The 19443-nt window shown below is 42.9% G+C and overlaps 1 protein-coding gene across 2 annotated transcripts in view; it reads right to left on the bottom strand.

Moving 5' to 3' along the window:
* LOC132383594 (arf-GAP with SH3 domain, ANK repeat and PH domain-containing protein 2-like) overlaps positions 1-19443 on the bottom strand; it is a 121141-nt gene that overhangs the window by 87661 nt on the left and 14037 nt on the right. For both annotated transcript variants that reach the window (XM_059954757.1, XM_059954756.1), the window contains exon 2: positions 5510-5582. In XM_059954757.1, coding sequence (XP_059810740.1) covers positions 5510-5582 — 73 coding nt within the window. The remainder of the gene's footprint in view (positions 1-5509; positions 5583-19443) is intronic.

Here is a 19443-nt window from a genome sequence, read left to right as displayed (position 1 = left end):
CTGGAGAAGCTGGCTGGTAGGAGAATCTGGGAAAGCTGATGGCCATGCAGGAAAATTGGAAAATGGAACTGATAGGAATACTCTGAGAATGGCCATGCAACAGGTAGACTAAATAGTTAATATCTATAAATAAACATGAAATATTGAGAATTCTGGTACAATTCTGGAAAATCTCTATTGAACTTTAAGGTCTTTCAGCTTCCCAACATCTTCACAGACTAACCCGATCCTCAGAAACGTACATGGCAATATAACGTAACAGTTCCATTTTCATTTTTCTCCCAACAAAAACTAACCAAATTAATTTTAGCGTTTAGATGTTCCATTAGATTGCAGAAAGTAATGGATACTGCCCATTCCATCATGGGAAAAGCCCACTCCCACCCTGCCACTGAGCACAGAGCGCTGACACAGAAACCAGCATGCCATCATTAAGAACACCCACCACCCAGATCTGGCTCTCTTCTCACTGCTGCCATCAGGAAGAAGGTACAGGAGCCTCAGGACTCACACCACCAGGTTCAGGAACAGTTAATACCCTTCAATCATCAGGCCCCTGAACAAGTGAGATAACTTCACCTGCCTCATCACTGCCCACAACCTATGGACTCACTTTCAGGGACTTTTCATCTTCTGTGCTTGTGTCATTTATGTATTTAATTCAGTGATTCTCTTTCTTTTTGGATTTGCACAGTGGTTGTTGTTTGTCTTGTTGGAGGTGGTCGTTCAATGATTCTGTTGTGTTTCTTGTATTTACTGTGATTGCCCACGAGAAAAAGAACCCCAGGGTTGTATATAGTGACATATTTTGATAATAAATTTACCTTGAACTTTGAGCAAAGATCATAACTGAATTTTGTCAGACATTGCAATGGCATTCAGAACACACAGGAAGATCTTTACTTGCTTCCTTCCCACAGTTCTGCTCCTGACAGCAATTGGTACTGATCCCCAACATTGAGCTCATGATCCCTCCTATCATTCTGATGAAAATGGAGAATTACGATGCTTGGCATCTGTAGCTATCACCAAGCAGGAGACCTATCACGGGCTGAGAAGCAGGCAGGGTGGGGGAGGGGTGGACTGAGTGAAAATTAGTTATATTTCCTTCACGTTGACTCCTTCAAGGTCAGCCAGCAGTAGGAAATGTGTCTAACCTCTTTAGGCAGCTAGAACAAATCTGACTCCCTAATTATCTGCCCTTCGGCAAGAATTATAGTTACACTGCTTTCCCAATGTAGGATGTTTTCATGTAATTTTTGCATTTTTCCAATACCACCCCACCCCTTCCCCTTTGGCGGTCCAACCTTGGCTCCTTATCAACCTCCGGAAATTTCCTTGGCCCTTTTCCTTAAAATTCTGAATAACTAGGAGGCACTTTGCTTTAATAGCACCTTAGAATTCCACATTTTTAGAATCTCCACTTTTTTCCTCCAATCCATGTATCATCTCCAAGTACAGTATATGAGGCATAAAAGGTTAGAGGCTTAGGGTGAGAGGTGAAAGATTTAAAAGAGTCTGAGGAACAACACACTGTAGCATTGTGGTTATCACAAGTTTACAGTACCAGTGACCAGGGCTCAATTCCCGCCACTGCCTGTAAGGAGCTTGTACACTCTCCCCGTGACCATGTGGGTTTCCTCCGGGTGCTCCGGTTTCTTCCCACGGTCCAAAGACGAACCAGGTAGGTTAATTAGTCAATGTAGATTGTCACATGATTAGACTAGGGTTAAATCGAGGGGTTTCTGGGTGGCACAGCTCGGAGAGCCAGAAGGGCCTACGCCACACTGCATCTCAATAAATAGAAAAGTCTCCAGAAGTTGTTGAGTGATGTGACGTGTGACGTGGGGTCAGGAGATGAACCAGACACTGAAGGTTGGTTCACATTTGTGAGGCCACAGATGATGCCATCATCAGGGATGCCTTTAGTCCCACAGAACATTCTCTCTTCTCCTCTCTCCCATCGGGCAGAAGACACAAAAGCCTGAGAGATCAAGCTCAGCTTCTAAACCAGTTTTAAAACTATATGTTATAAACACAAGCAATTCAGCAGAAATCCAGAGCAAGAGCCCTGATGGAGAGTCTCTGCCCAAAACGTCGACGGTTTATTCCTCTCCATAGGTGCTGCCTGACCTGCTGAGTTCCTCCAGCATTTTGTGTGTGTGTTGCTATTAAATAGTTCCTTAGTATGTTAAATTGGAATTTTAGCCACACAGTCTACCTCGTTATGATCTTGCACCTTATTGTCTACTTGCCCCGCACCTTCTCTGTAACTGTAACACTTTATTCTCATTCTGTTATTGTTCTGCCCTGTTCTACCTCAGCCAGCCAAGCTGTATGGGTCCTAATGCCCTTCCCTTGGATAACTTCGGTGGCGTGGAAAGGGGAGACTTGCAGCTTGGGCAACTGCCAGTCTTCCATTAAAAAAAAGCTTGCCCAGGCTTGCGCCCTGGAAACTTTCCAAGGTGCAAATCCATGGTCTATCGAGACTAACGGAGGCTTACACTACACCTCACTGCACTGTATAATGATCTGATCTGGATGAACACTACACAAGACAAGCTGTTCACTTTAACACAGTAACAAACCAATGTATTTTGTACAAGACATAAATAAAATACATCTTCCCCATATATATTACATGCCCAGGATGTAATGTTGAGGCTTTATAAGATGCTGGTGAGGTCTCACTTGGGCCATTGTGAGTAGTTTTGGGCCCCATATCTAAGAAAGGATGTGCTGATATTGCAGAGGGTTCAAAGGAATTTCACAAAAATGATTTCAGGATTAAATGACTTAGCAAATGAAGGGAGTTTGATGACTCTGGGCCTGTGCTCACTGGAATTCAGATGAATGCTTTGTGAACTCATTGAAACCTATCAACTGTTGAAAGATCTCAATTGAGTGGATGTGAAGAGGATGTTTCCTATAGTGGGGGAGTCTAAGACCAGAGGACACAGCCTCAGAACGGAGGAACATCCATTTGGAACAGAGATAAGAAGGAGTTTCTTTAGCCATAGAGTGGTGAAACTGTGTAAATTACTAGCACAGGCAGCTGTGGAGGCCAAGTCATTGGGTATATTTAAGGCAGAGATTGCTAGATTCTTGATTAGTTAGGGTATGAAGGGTTACGGTGAGAAGGCAGGTGATTGGGGCTGAGAGGGAAATAGATCAGCATGATGAAATGGCAGAACAGACTTGATGGGCCAAATGGCCTAATTCTGCTACTAAATCATATGGTCTTATGATGCTGATATAGAATGCCAACTTCCACACAAAACCATGCATTGGGCAAGTCTGGAAATGTCCAACATTACTTAAAAGAGTGCCATCAGTGGACCAATTTACCCTAATGACCTGCAGGTTGCAGCTGATGGCTCAAGGCAAGGACTACTCTCGGGGCCCAACTGCTGAGCGTGGACACAAGCTGGACCAGAGTAGCACCTCGTTGGCACTGTAGCAACTTTTGTATAAAAATTGCTGTTGCAGGCACAGGCTGCAAAATTCTCTAAATGACCATCACCGCCCTCTCCTACATACAGCAATATGATCATAACTGGATAATTTATTTTATTCATTGAAATAATATATATTGGTCAGAATCAGTGATAATTCCTCTGTTCTTCAAGGAGCATCATAAGCTCTTAAAAATTTACTGAGAAGGATAGTCAGTTTTAAATCCCATCCAAACAATGGCTCTTCCAACTATGCAGCACTCTGCACTTCTCTGGTAACACCTCACATCTGGGCTTCAAACTACAAAAACTGGCAAAAGGACTTGTAGTAAACCATGAAAACAAGCAATAATGCCCAGTAATACACACAACGTGCTGGAGGAGCTCAGCAGGTCAGGCAGCATCTACGGATGACATCGTTTTAGGCCAAGAATTCAATTGACTTTATTTCTTACATCCTTCACATACATGAGGAGTAAAATCTTTATGTTTTGTCTCCATCTAAATGTGCAATCATAGCAATTTATAATAAATATAATAGTCAATGTAATATAGAGTACACTCAAATCAGCATGAGTTCATCAGTCTGATGGCCTGGTGGAAGAAGCTGTCCTGGAGCCTGTTGGTCCTGGCTTTTATGCTGTGGTACCGCTTCCCAGATGATAGCAGCTGGAATAGATCGTGGCTGGGGGAGACTCGGTTCCCAATGATCCTTCAGGTCCTTTTCTCACATCTGTTTTGTAAGTGTCCTGAATCATGGGAAGTTCACAACTACAGATCTGCTGGGCTGTCCACACCACTCTCTACAAAGTCCTGCAATTAAGGGTGGTACAGTTCCCATACCATGCAGTGATGCAGCCAGTCATCACTGGCTGAGAAAGCAACTCAGGTTTGTCCATCACCTGCCTCTAAACCAGGGAGCATCCTGGTAAACATCAGCACCCTCCTCAAAGCCTAGTTGGGCATCCAGAAATATATGCAATGCTCCAGGTATGGTTTTGTGAAACTCCAACATAACCTACTGACTTTTGAACTCAAAGTGCTCTATAAATACAGGTGTTTTTAATTATTATTATTGTATTTTTATCTTTTTTCTCAGCTCACACTGGTAAAACCAGGAGGTACAGGCATAGCCGACACACTCATTTTTCAATTGCCGGGAACTTTCAGACTATTCTAGAGGTGTTTAGCATTCTGGAGATTTATATAAATATTGCCGTGTAGGCCTAATTGTTTTAATGCTCCCAATGGCATGCATCTCAGTTAGTCTCAGACAACCAAGTTCAGCTCCAGCTTTCACTTGTGGCTTAGCTACTAGGCCTGGCAGAACCGCTTCTATTGACAGGAGAAGGGATAAAGGTGGGTTACTGACACCTTGAAACTAGTCACTTTGGGCAAATGGGGCTCGACCGCCGTGGTTGGTAGCTCATCTAGAAGGATATCTCTGATCTCAAACCTCCACTGCCTTGTGGCTACACCCACTCGTGAGGAAGGCTTTAAACCTAGACTATAAATCCGGAGCTGGAGTCCCTAAGACAGTCTAACATTGAGTTCAGCACGACTGACAACTCCTGCAAAGCTGCTGGTGCCAGACTCTGTTGGTGTCAGCTGTTCCTTTGGAGTGCTGCATGGCCAACAGCTTGCTCTCTATATCATCCTGCCCTGGCTTGCATACTTAGACAGCTACAACATAGTATCTATTATCAACCCTGACCAATGGAGGGCCTCTCTTCATTTTGCAAGCTGGACAGGTTGACAAGAGTGAATGGTATGCAATCTGCAGACATTGTCAAACATATTCACAATTCAAAACAGCTGGCCTTACTCAATATAATAGTGAATCCAGCCAGAAGGAATGCAATTAATTTACAATCTCCTCTTCCTTTGGGATATGTTTTATTAAAATATACAAGAAGCTCTTTCACAGACAATTTTCTATTCCTCCTTTTCCAGGAAAGGGAAACTCTCCCTTTCATAAAACAGCTTTCTCAATCACTATCTCAATAAACAATGTGTGGATTGTGATTTTGTCATTATACTAACTTGGGACTTACCGAGTCCAGAGGAGTGAATGGCCTTAACCAACTTCTTCATCTTCAGTAAGATGGACTGATCTGCCTCCAGTGACTACAAAGGAAATAAGAACATTAAGAAGTGCTAAAATTTTGCAATCAAACAACAGAAATGAAAGAAATGGAATGAGCTCCAAAAGGTTGCAGGAGGGAAAACCTCAAATAAGTAGCGGAAAAAAAAGTGAATTAGCGTACATGGGTTCATTCATTGCTTCTGGTGGAGGGGAAGAAGCCTTTCCTGAAATACTGAGGAGCTGCAGAAGTCAGACACCAAAAGGAAGAAGGAGCTGACAATTAGTGCCAAGAACGTTCACCAGGACTGGAAAAATTAAATTCTAGAAACAACCAGTGGTCTGGGCAGTATCTGTGGAAAGAAAAAGTGTTAATGTTTCAGGCTGAAGCTCCATTGTCTGTCATCACACCTGAAATGTTAACTCTGCATCTGTTAAATGTATTCAGATTTTACTCCCAGCAAATTATCCTCAATTTAACCCTTCTAGTCAATCTCTATTGTTCTGACAATGCCAATATACCCTGAGGCAAGGTGGCAAAAAGTGAATGCCATTCCACACTTGAGAACTGAAACATTGAGAGTGTGTCTTCAGGCTCCTGTACCTCCTCCTTGATGGTAGCAATGAGAAAAGGGCATGTCCTGGATAGTGGGGGAAAGAGCTTCTCAAACAGCATTCATTATTATCTGAAGAGGCAGGATGTCTTGCTGGTGTTTCACTGATATGAAATTTCCTCAAAAAGTCATATCTTCCTACTTGACTATTTCCTGTGACTTTTTCTTTCACTTACCAGTCCCACACCAAACTTACTTTCTTTAGATTCAAATTGAACCTCACGTTAGCAGTGTTAATTAATTCACTGGTCTTTTATCCAGGAATTATAAATATTGGCTCTGACTTTGCAGTTGGGATTGCTGGGTAGAGTCCACACTTGCTACCATTCCTCCATGGCAGTGTGAAGAATTCCGTGTAAGAATATCTCGTCGCATAAACCCAAAAGTTGTTGTGAAAGATGCAAAACAACCACAGACTGCTGTCTCACAACCTTCTCCAGCTCAATGCTGAGAAAAAAGAGAACTGAAAAATGTTCAGATATTCACAAACCACTCTGCCAATAACACACTCTAAAATGGTGGCAAAAAGCCAGGAGTTTTCTTTGGCAGATAAATAGCAAGTACTGTTCAACAACCCTGCTGACATTGTTGTTCAAGTGCATGTGCTTTGCGTTCTTCTCAGATAAATACTGTAAACTATCACAGAATTTTATGTTGAATTTGCTATTTTTGCCCCATCTTGTACAACGGTCCAATCCATATTTTGAAGTGTAAAATGTTCAAGAAGTCAGTTCAAAATTGTCCTTTTGAGTTCATGTCTCAGTCTGCTCTGAGAGTTCTTCAAAGTTACTGGTTGCTTAATCATTTTCCTGGATGCTTAGTCATTATGGCCTGATGTCATTACAATTAACGTCCCAAAATTGATCTTCAACAGCAACAAATGTCATTATATTGAAAGCTCATTCCTTATGAAGGAGTAAATCTTGCTGGAAACACAGAGTCCACACAGTCCAGATGAAAGATTCCGACCCAAGGTGTCAACTGCCCATTCTCTCCATAGATGCTGCCTGACCCACCAAGTTCCTCCAGCAACTCAAGTGTTGTAGTAAATCTCAGAGAGCAGCTCTCTTGAAAGTCGGTGACAACTCATTTCTGTTGGATTATTCTTATGGGCTGTGGGTGGAATTGGCAAGGTGAGGACTTGTTGCCCATGAGCAGGTTGTGGACATCCATCTTCTTGAGTTACTGCGATCTTTGGATGCAGACACCCACCATACTTCCACGAAGGGATTTCCAGAATTGAAGCCATAGAAAGGGGAACAATATTTCTCAGAGCAAAGACAGCGATCAACTTGGAGGGCTATTGCGAGCAATAATACCTCAATGCAGCTGATGCTCACAGGTTTAGAGGGCAAAGTAACACTAGCCCTTTCACCATCAAAATATGCAGGAACCATCAGGTTCTTGAATCAAAGGAGATAACTTCACTCAACTTTGCTTGCCCCATTATTGAATTGTTCCAACAACCTGAAAACTCACTATCAAGAAATCTTTACCTCATGTTCTTAATATTTATTGCTTATTTATTTATAATTTCTTTCCTTCATATTTACACAGTTTGTTGTCTTCTGCACTCCGGTTGAAAATCCAAGTTGGTGCAGTCTTTCATTGATTTGGTTATGGTTATTATTCTACAGATTTATTGAGTATGCCCACAAAAAATAAATATCAGGGTTGTATGTGATGATATACGTGTAAAAAAAATTACTTTGGACTTTCCTGCAAAGCATTTTGTGGATGGCATGCACCCTATCCATCGCACAGTAATCACAGAAGGGAGTTAATGGAGAAGGAAGTTCTTCGGCATTTCAATACTGTACAATTTCAACGTACAGTACATGGAACAAATAAAGTTAATCTTTGAATATTTAGGGTGATGGATGGAAATTGAAACTTGCAGATCACTTTGTTCTGGGCATCCCTTCAGCTGCAATCAATCAAGATGGGAGTAATTCATCATACTGGTAACATATCTTGTAGATGAAAGCAGGAATAAAGTTTGATTCACCAGGCTCTGATCTTGCCTCTTATCAATCTGTGTCCAAATGTAGGCCACGTCCTGCTAATGGACTGTTTGATTACTTGAAGAGTTGCATCTGAAATTGAACCTGCTTTAGTCATGGGAGAACAAAATGATTCCAGGTTTGGAAGGCTTGTCATATGAGGAGCATACGATGGCTCTGTGCCTCTACTCACTGGAATTGAGTATTCCAGTGCTCAATGAGTGGCGACCTCATTGACACTTATCAGATGTTGAAAGGCCTCCATAAAATGGATGTGGAGAGGATGTTTCCTTTGGAAGACCAGAGAACACGGCCTCAAAATAGAGGGGCATCTATTTAGAATGGAGATGAGGAGGAATTTCTAGACATAGAGTGGTGAATCTGTGGAATTTGTCACCACAGGCAGCCGTGGAGCCCAAGTCATTCGGTACATTTAAGGCAGAGGTTGATAGATTCTTGATTAGTCAGAGCATGAAGGGATACAGGGAGAAGACAGGATATCTGGGTTCAGAAAGAAAATGGATCAGCCATGATGAAATGGTGGAGCATACTTAATGGGCTGAATGGCCTGTTTCTGCTCCTATATCCTATGTTCTTATGGTTTTTGTTTCAAACTGTTAATGGAACAAATATTATTGAAGAAGTAATTGGAAGTGGACAAGACCAGAACATTGCAGTGTGGAACAGTACTGTAGTAATATCCTGGCTAATGACTCATCTCAAATTACAACCATCAATTATCCCAGGTACATCTTCATCCCATGATGCTTTATACCTGCAATTCTCACTGACCCAGGGGTGATTGAAGCTCCATCCACCTTTCCTTGAAGTCAAGAGCAATTCTCATGAAGTGAATCGGATGAGCTGAAGATTAATCTTCGGGACAATTGAGGACCAGAAGTATTTTGCCCAGTCACATAAAATGTTAAGTCACAAATATTCAGCCGTGAAAGGCCTAGTTCCAACTTTAACATTTTCAGGGCGTTTTTTTCCTGCACTACAGTTGCTCATATATTTTAGCATTCTCAATATTAACTCAACTTTGCAACCAGCCTGTTTGTAGCAGAAGGCAGCGGTTTCAATGAAGGATCTAAACTACACCTGCTCCCTAATCAGTTTCCCCAACCAATTCAAGTTCAAGTTTAATTATCATTCAATCACACATGAATATTCATGGATACAGCCAAACTACTTCAGGGCCAAGGTGCAAAACCCAGAACCAACAGTCAGATAAAGTTGAGAGTACATTTATCAAAGTATGCATACTTTATAGAACCTTGAAATCTGTCTCCTTACAGACAGCCACAAAACAAAGAACCCCAATAGAATCCATTAAAAAAAGACCATCTAGTACCCACAAGGCATACATAGTACATATAAGATAAAGTTGAAAGTACATTTATCGAAGTATGCATACTTTATAGAACCTTGAAATCACTATCCTTACAGGCAGCCTCAAAACAAAGAACCCCAATAGAATCCATTAAAACAGTACTGCAGCCACTTCAGAAGTCCACAGACTCTGATTCACACAGCCTTATTCTAGCATGGAGTCGAGCGAAGCAGTGAGCTGAACTAGACAGTCTCTTGCCTCTGACCCCGACACCCCAACCACTTCAATCTGACCTGGCGCTTAAATCACCCAAACCTCAGGAACCTTGCCCTCAGGTTCCACCGCCTCGATAAGGCTGGTACCCGACCTTTTCAATTCGGCTCAGCGGGTAAGCATACAGTCACACAATATATACATACAGCCCAAGTCTCTGAGTTACCGGTCCCATAAATTGATGTGCATCTCGCCGAGAGCTGACCCAAAGCTTACTCAAGCCTTGGCAAAAAGCCAGTAAACCACCTGGCCTTGTTTGCCCTTGTCAGTCAACAAGAAGAAGCTGTGCTAAATGCACAGTTCTCCAAATATAAACAACCTGTGCCTTAACTTTCATCACCACCACCTCTGTGACCAGGTTTCCCCAAAAAGCTTCCAAGTTGACCATTTCCTACAAAATCGGTTTTGTAAAACTTGAAATTTAGATGGCTTCCAAGTTTAAAGTTCCTTTAGTTCTCTCTTCTTTTCATCTGTGAAAGCTAAACCAGAAATTCAATCCTCTGCAAAAGGGGAACAGTGGTAACAGTCAGAGAAGGTGCCACACAATGGGTAACAGACAACAGCCCTGAAACATCTCACCCTGCTCCATCCTAGCTTCTGCTCTCACAACAGGGAGAACAGACAGCTGCTGACAAATGAACAAAGTTCAAAGTACACTTATTATCAAAGTAGGTGTACATTATACTTCCTTGAGATTCGTCTCCTTACAGACAGCCACAAAACAAAGAAATTCAAAAGAACCCATTAAAAAAAGACTGCTGAACACCCAATGTGCAGAAAAAAAACAATTCATGCAAACAATAATCGCAAGTAAATAATATTCTGAACTGAAGTTCACAAAGAGGGTCTGTCCACAAAATATTTAGTTGCTTTCTTTGTTTCATTAGTCACCAGCCAGAAGTCACAGACATTCACCAGCAACATCTTAAACTGGAAGGAACACTGTTCACTGGCAACACGAGTGAATCTGCAGATGCTGGAGATAAATAAAAACACAAAATGTTGGCAGAACTCAGCAGGCCAGGCAGCATCTATGGGAGGAGGTAGTGAAGACATTTCGGGCCAAAACCCTTCATCTCCTGAAGTTTCGGCCCGAAACGGCGTCACTACCTCCTCCCATAGATGCTGTCTGGCCTGCTGAGTTCTGCCAGCATTTTGTATTTTCATGAACACTGTTCACTGTTCAGTTTCATTTGCAGCTCCTCTCTGCAGGTAACAAGAGTTGATCTAGGTCACATTTGGATACCTTCCACGTTAACATTTGTGAACTGATCATTTTTTACTCATGGTAGCTGGCATTACGAGGGGTCACAGTTGAAAGATAAAGGGGAAGCCTTTTAGGACCGAGATGAGGAAAAACTTCTTCACACAGAGAGTGGTGAATCTGTGGAATTCTCTGCCACAGGAAACAGTTGAGGCTGGTTCATTGGTTACATTTAAGAGGAAGTTAGATATGGCCCTTGTGGCTAAAGGGATCGGGGGTATGGAGAGAAAGCAGGTACAGGGTTCTGAGTTGGATGATCAGCCATGATCATACTGAATGGCAGTGCAGGCTCGAAGGGCCAAATGGCCTACTCCTGCACCTATTTTCTATGTTTCTATTACCTCAACTGACTCTTTCCCCTCCCCTCACCTTTTTCTTCCCTCTTCAGTCCTGAAGAAGAGTCTCAGCTCGCAACATCAACTGTTTATTCATGTCCATAGATGCTGTCTGACCTGCTGAGTTCCTCCAGCATTTTGTGTGAGTTACTCTGGATTTCCAGCATCTGCAGAATCTCGGTGTTTATGATTTGCTCCTCCACTGCAAAGTCTCTTCAAGGTAGGCCTACCCTGAAAAACCTTAAATCGCCCCTTCAACCGAAGTTCATTAAACCATCTCTCATTGCTCCCCCTGCACGATCTGTACTACCTCCTACTGTTTGTCAGCTAGCCTCTTTCCCCACCCCCCTTTTCATTCTGACATCTTCCCCCTTCCTTCTCAGTCCTGATGGAAGGTCTCAGCCGAAACAATGACTGTTCCATGGATTGTGTGTGTGGTGGGGTGTGTGCGTGTGTGGGGTGGGTGTGTGTGTGGGGGGGTATATGTGTGGAGGGTGTGTGTATGTGGGGTGTGTTTGTGTGTGTGTCTGTGTGTGGAGGGTGTGTGGGGGTGTGTGTGTGTCTGTGTGTGTGTGTGTGGTGGGGTGTGTTCGTGTGTGTGTGTGCGTGTGCGTGTGCGTGTGCGTGTGTCTGTGTCTGTGTCTGTGTGTGTGTGGTGGGGTGTGTTCGTGTGTGTGTGTGCGTGTGCGTGTGCGTGTGCGTGTGTCTGTGTCTGTGTCTGTGTGTGTGTGTGTGTGTGTGTGTGTGTGTGTGTGTGTGTGTGTGTGTGGTGGGGTGTGTTCGTGTGTGTGTGTGCGTGTGTGCGTGTGTGTGTGTGTGTGTGTGTGTGTGTGTGTGTGTGTGTGTGTGTGTGTGTGTGTGTGTGTGTGTGTTGCTTGCTTTCCATATTTGTTTTTAAACATTACTACCAGAATCTAAGGCTAGTATTGAGTCAACCAGTGCATTCAGCAGCAAAAGAAAAGGGAAGAAAACTGAAATAATAAGCAGGCAAACCAACATTTCCCTATTGTTTACAGCGTGTAGATAAAGAATTGCTGGCAACAGCTTATTGCATCAACTTGGAATGTGTCCAGACTTGTCCGGCAACAATACAGAGTCTGCTTTGTCACACAGACACTCTGATTAAAAAAGGCACTTGTTCGTAAGCATTAGCTACGACCAATTTAAGTTCCACACCCGACCCCCGACTCCCCCCCCCCCCCCCCACAGCACTTCATGACATGGTTGGGTGCAGTTTAAGAACAGCAACCACGCTCTCTTCTTGCTGCTGCCATCAGGAAGTTGTTACTGGAGCCTCGGGACTCACAGCACCGGGCTCAGGAACAGTAATTACCTCTCAGCCATCCGGCTCTTGAACCAGAGGGAATAACTTCATTCACCCCAACACTGAACTGTTCCCACAACCGATCAAGGACTCTTCATCTCATTTTCTCGATATTTATTGATTATTTATTACTATTTCTGTTTTCTTCCTGTGTCTGCGGTTTGTTGTGTTTTGCATACCGGTTGTTTGTCTGTCTCGTCGTGTTCAGTTTATCACTGATTCTATTGTGCCTCTTTGTCTGTCTGTCTGTAACGAGACGCAGGCGGAATAGGCCCTTCCCGTCCTTCAAGCCAGGCCACCCAGCAACCCGACGATTTCATCCGAGCCTAATCACGGGACAATTTCCAAGATCAATTAACCTACCAGCCAGTAGGCCTTTGGAATGTGGGCAGAAACTGGAACACCCAGAGCAAACCCACACAGTGAAGGGGAGAACATGCAGACTCCTTACAGGCAGTGACAGGACTTGAACCTGTGTCTCTGGTCCTGTAAGGCATTGTGCTAACCACTACACTACTGTGCTGCATTTAACATGAATGTCTGCTAGAAAACAAATCTCAGGGTTGTATATGGTGATAAATATCTACTTTGATAATAAATTTACATTGAACTTTTGAAGTTTGAGGTAGTTGGGTTATGAAACTACACTTATCTAAGCCAGGGTCCACCATCACACAATCAACTTGTGCATCAGACGGTGGAAAGTTTTGGAGTGTCAGGTGGCAAGTCGTCACCAAAGAGTACCCACCCTCGAACCTGCTCCGACACGGTCCTCATACAGCTCGCCAGATCACGTTTCCAAACAATCTCCCTCTCCGTCCCAAAGCTCAATGTTGAAGATATGATCGACTCTGAGGATCTGTCCCAGGTCCGGCACGTAACTGCCATTAAGAATGCCTCCAATCTCTTACAAGTTTGCGAAGATTTGTCGAAGTTTTAGATGGCATGTCAAACTTCTATAGATGTGTGGTGAGAGTATATTGACAGTCTGGTATGGAAACACCAATGCCCTTGAACAAAAAATCCTACAAGAAGTAGTGGGTACGGCCCAGCCCATCACAGAAAAAGCCCTCCCCATCACTGAGCACATCTACGCGAGCGTTGTCACAGGAAAGCAACATCCATCATAAGGGACCCTAAACACCCTGGACATGCTCTCCTCTCACTGCTACCATCAGGAAGTAGCCTGAGGACCCACACTGCCAGGTTTAGAAACAGCTATTACCCCCCACCTCCCGGTAACTTCTTCCTGATGGTATATAAGTATTTGCAGACCTGAGTGGTGATTAGGGTGGGTAAAGTTTTGTGGAGGTTGTGCTCACATTGCCACATCTGGCAACTACTTCATAGAGTGGAGTAGTTACATCTGGAAGAGCTTTGGCTGCATTCCATCTGCTCTCTCTTGAGGCACACACAAACCTATTTAAATGGGCAATTACATCCCCAAAGTAGCACTCACTGGGGCGACAGCTCAGTAGCTTTTCAAATATTGAAATCATTCAGCCACATGATGCCACAGAACGAAGGTAGAAGATCAGTAATATTACCGAACAGCAATCTGGAGCACTGGACCAAAGGTCAAGGGACTGTGCAAATTCCACACAGCAAGCTGAGCAGTTAAATCTAGTTAATCAAACAATCCCTTAATGGAAAACTAGTACCAGAAGACCAAACAAATGGATTATTTCAAGTATCTCTCTGGCTTCCGAGCATCCTTCAGGGAAAGAAATAGGGCATCCTCACACAATCTCCACGGCCGACATGGCCGACTCTTGTAACAAATAAAATCACCCAGATTGGACCAGGTCCTTGCAATCTTCATGATCTGAGTAACCTTTCGCAGCACAGCCCTATAGACTGAAAGCAGCCACTCCAGTCCTGAGTAACAGAACAGTTCAGTGCCCCAACAAGGCCTCCATAAGCTGGATCCTAAGGCCTTGTCCTGGGCCATCTGGTGACTGCCAAGGCCTTGACAACTCTAATTATCCGAGACATTTTCAAAACAATTGAAATAGCTGAAATAAAATTTAGCAGTTTTTAATTTAAGAATCTAATCTTCTCATCCAGATTAGCAAACCCATTCAAATCATTGGAGCATAGAGTCTTACAATTGAGGGAGCTTTGTCGATTGAGATTGAGGATACTTGCTGCCATTCTAGTTCTGGCTTATCAGGCAACTGAAGACCTTAAGATTTAGGAGCAGAATTAGGCGATTCAGCCTATAGAGTCAGCTCCACAATGACTATGTTTCTTACTCCCTGCCTATTCTCCTGCCTTCTCCCTTTACTAATCAAGAATCTATCAATCTCTGCCTGAAATACTCCCAATAACTTGGCCTCCATAGCCCTCTATGGCAACAGATTCCACACCTACTGGCTAAAGAAATTCCTCCTCAACTCAGTTTCTCTTCATTCTGAGGATGTGCCCTCAGATCCTAGAGTCACCTACTAGTGAGCATCTCGTCTGCACATCCAGGCCTTTCAGTATTCAAAGAAGCCAATGTGGGTACTAGGAGCTCTGATAACAGCTGAGTAGCTCGTGAGGCATTTCTCTCCTTTCACACTCTACACTGGGTTTCTCTGTGCCCCTGTTGCATGGACTCCAGGTTCTGACTGCCTTCCTGAATTGTCCTTCTCCTCTTCAATCAGTTATTGGCCAGAGATTCCCAAAAACACATCTTTCAACTTCCCCTCATTTCCCTGATATTCTCTTTTATTCCAGGTTTGGAATAAAGTCAAAAAGCCTTTGGCCAGCAACAGATCCAGCAGGAGACTGGGAGGTGATTTGTTTGCCAATGCTTAGGCACATTAGTCAGGAACAGACTTGTGAAGGCCAACTCATCAGATTGTCTCTCTGTGCTGATGGCCAAAAGCTTCAGGCCAACACCTCCTGCTCAAGAACACTGTAGTCACCGTTCAACTCTCAAAACCAAATAACCTGAATCCAGTTCCCTTGCCAGCTTCAGCTGTTTTAAATTTCCACAACAGGACCTCAGTGATGTACTGATTAGCGTAACATTATTACAGCTTGGTGCGTCAGAGTTCGGAGTTCAATCCTGGTGTCCTCTGTAAGGAGTCTCCGTACCTTGCCCTGGTAGAATGGGTGGGTTTCCTCTAGATGCTCTGGTTTCCTCCCACGGTCCATAGGCACACCAGTAAGTAGGTTAATTGGTCATTGTAAACTGCCCTGTGATTAGGCTAGGGTTAAATCTGGGTTGCTGGGCAGTGTGATTCAAAGGGTCACAAGGGCCCATTCTGTGCTCTATCTCAACAAATAAATAGAAGTAATGCTCTCTCAGCATCCAAACCGAGAAAGCTACAATAAAATTTCATTTCAACAGCACAGTAAAATAGGAACGTTTCAGGAAGCGTTGCCAATGTGAGCAGGAAGTTAGATATTACCACACTTGTGAGTTCAAAGATTACATATCAAAGGTGAATGAGTTGCCAATAAACAGTTCCCAATGAACAACATGCTGACCTTCTCTGTGTTTGACTGTGAATTTGCTGATTTCAGGGGCAAGGCCAGTAGACCCATTATGACATGCTGGAAATAAAATACTAATTGGAATGGGAGTGATAAGCCACTGAAGCACGTTGGTGCCGCAGATGCCTAACAATTCCAGTCCTGCTTTCCTGAATGGGGCCCATAGGAGCATGACAACACCCACTCAACATTCAAGGAACAGTTTCTTCCCCTCCACCATCAGATTTCTCAACACACAATGAACCAACCCTGAACACCACCTCACTATTTTTGTTCTCTTTTTGCACTACTGATTTAATTCTTTATAATTTATTATTGTAATTTATAGTATTTTTAATGTATTGCACTGCACATGAAGATGGCACCAATGAGCAATGCCACCAAAGGTCCTTCAGACAGTTTACAAAACTACTTCTTTCACTTTCAAATATCACTCACAAGGTATTTTAACATTGAAACCTTCCACCTCGATCCTTACATGGAAAAAATACACAATCCTTCCTTATTTCTGTTACCATTATATCTATGCCACTTATTTCCACAGAGGGAAGCCAATTATACCTAAGCATGCACTCTAGGTCTCTTATAATTGTATACACTTCGGTTAAGTCTTCTCTTGGTCTCCTTTGTACAACAGAAAATAACCTTTACCTTGCCAAACTTCCTTCAAGGTTAAACTTCACCAACCTTGGCAACATCCTAAATCTCTGCCACAACTTTACCATATCGGTCTCTCTTTCCTCTTTAGAACATACCTTATGACCAATCCTTAACCAAATTTTTGGTCACCTATCTCAATATTTCATTGTGATTTATTGACAAATTTTATATGCTATCACCATTAAGTTGGTGTTCAAAGATCAAAGTAAATTTATTATCAAAGTGCATATACAACCCTGAGATTAATTTTCTTGCAGGCATACTCAATAAATCCATAATAGTAACCATAATACAATCAGTAAAGACTGCACCAACTTGGTCATTCAAACAGGGTGCAAAAGTAACAAACTGTGTAAATACAAAAATAAAGAAATATTAATGATAAATAAATAAGCAATAAATATTGAGAACATGAGATGAAGAGTCCTTGAAAGTGAGTCCATAGGTTGTGGGAACAGTTCAGTGAGGAGCAAGTGAAGTTGAGTGAAGTATACCCTCTGATTCAAGAGCCTGATGGTTGAGGGATTACTACTTCTGAACTTACTGGTGAGAGTCCTGAGGCTCCTGTACCTCCTTCCTGATGGCAGCAGTGAGAAGAGAGCATGTCCTGGGTGGTGGGGATCCCTGATGATGGATGCTGCTTTCCTCCAACAATGTTTCATGCAGATGTGCCCAATGGTGGATTTACCTGGGATGGATTAGGCCGCATCCACTATTTTTTGTTGGGAGGGGTTTCCATGATAGAAGGAACATGATCCAATCCAATCTGAACAAGATCTATCTAAACTCAAATTAAACACTTAGAAACACACACAAAATGCTGGAGGAACTCAGCAAGTCAGGCGGCATCTATGGAGGGGAGTAAACAGTCAATGTTCTGGGCCAAGACTTTTCAGTGGGACTCCCTTAGCCTCACTTCCACTTGAAGTAATTCATCAGGAAGCATTTGGAATACTTTTTATGCCCAACTCAAAATCAGGACAATAATTCAGTTGAATAATCAAGCTCTAATGCAAGGGTCCCAACCTTGGGTCCACGGAACCTTTGGTTAATGATAAGGCTCCAAGGCATAAAAAAGGTTGGGAACCCTTTGTCTAACTGGTTGTTGGTGGGTGATGAGAAAACCTGGTTTTCCTTTATCATCCAAACTCTGCCCTCTATCATCAAAACAACCCCATACACAGTTCCTCAAACTGGGAAATGAATGGATGCTAGTTTGCCCAGCTGGTTAGCTCTAACATGAGTCACTTCCTTTTCCCAGGTACAAGCGTTAAGAAAGAGTGGATGGCAGAGCCCCGTAGAGTCAACAACCTGAGTACAGCGGGTCTGGTCAGTTCATAGGTGGGTTACCCTGAATCAAGATATCCCAATAGAAAGAAACGTCCACCCGAAGTGTTAGGAAACAAGGGAGTTCCAAAATATGCACCGGGTGCAACTCTACCTTTCAGCTAATTATTCATACTGGTACAAATCCTGAATAACCGAAATCATCAAGCCCACTTTATTATCATATGGACAAATATAGCAAGGTACAAGTGCAGTGAAAGACATTCTTGCTGCAACATCACACAGATGATATGGGATAGAAGAGGAGGTGAAATTTAAAAACCCTATTAGTTCAAAGATCATTTATTGATTCACTAATTCAAGGCCAACATATGCAGTTCATTGCTAAATCCCCTTGAACATGCAGACTTTCAGATGAAGGTATTTCCCGGTGCTATTGGCTAGGACGTGCCAGCACTCTGAACCAGTGATACCAATGGACTTGCCGTAAATTTTCCAAATCAGGATCATATGTGACTCTTTAAAATGCAAAATATTTCACTTCATTATTATTTATTGAGATACAGCACTGGATTTTCTCCCACAGTCCAAAGATGTACAAGTTGGTTGGTTAATTGATCATTGTAAATTTTCCAATGATTTGGCTAGCATTAAATTGGAGGACTATGGGATGGCATGGCTTGAAGGGCCTACTCCAGCCTGTATATCAATAAATAAATAAAACAGCCCTCTGTGCTACTCTGTCCAACAATCCCCCAATCCTAGCCTAATCATGGGACAATTTACAATGACCAATGAACTTACCAAATGGTACATCTTTGGACTGTGGGAGGAAACGGGAACATCCAGAGGTCACGGGGAGAATGTACAAACTCTTCATAGGCAGCAACGGGAATTGTCTGTGATACTGTAAAGCATTGTGCTAATCTCTTTACTACTGTGCTGCCCACTTCTGTCTCTATCTTGCAGAGATCAAACACCAAGCCAGAACATACAAACCAGCATTGAGATTCTCAATGGAAACCAGTTAACTTCAAATCGACATCTTCTGGTCGCCAACGTTCACCGAGAACTGGATTGCTCCACCATAAAAAAGCTCTTTTTTACCATGGAAATTGGGCCTAAACTCTAAGACATGGTCATGAGTGGGGAAAAAAAACTTTCAGAAGACCAGCAAACAATCGCTCCTGCTGCATGTAATAATGATCTTACGAAATTCTTGGGCCAATAACAAGATGATAAATAAATTTTACAAGTTTACATAGCCACTTAGTTTGATTTTATTTTGCCATCCACCATCCCTTTAAGAAAGGAGATGACTCAACC

This window comes from Hypanus sabinus, chromosome 30 (assembly GCF_030144855.1).
Source record: "Hypanus sabinus isolate sHypSab1 chromosome 30, sHypSab1.hap1, whole genome shotgun sequence".
NCBI lineage: Eukaryota > Metazoa > Chordata > Chondrichthyes > Myliobatiformes > Dasyatidae > Hypanus > Hypanus sabinus.
The sequence above is the reverse complement of the archived record's forward strand: the minus strand, read 5'-3'. Positions and strand labels throughout refer to the sequence as shown.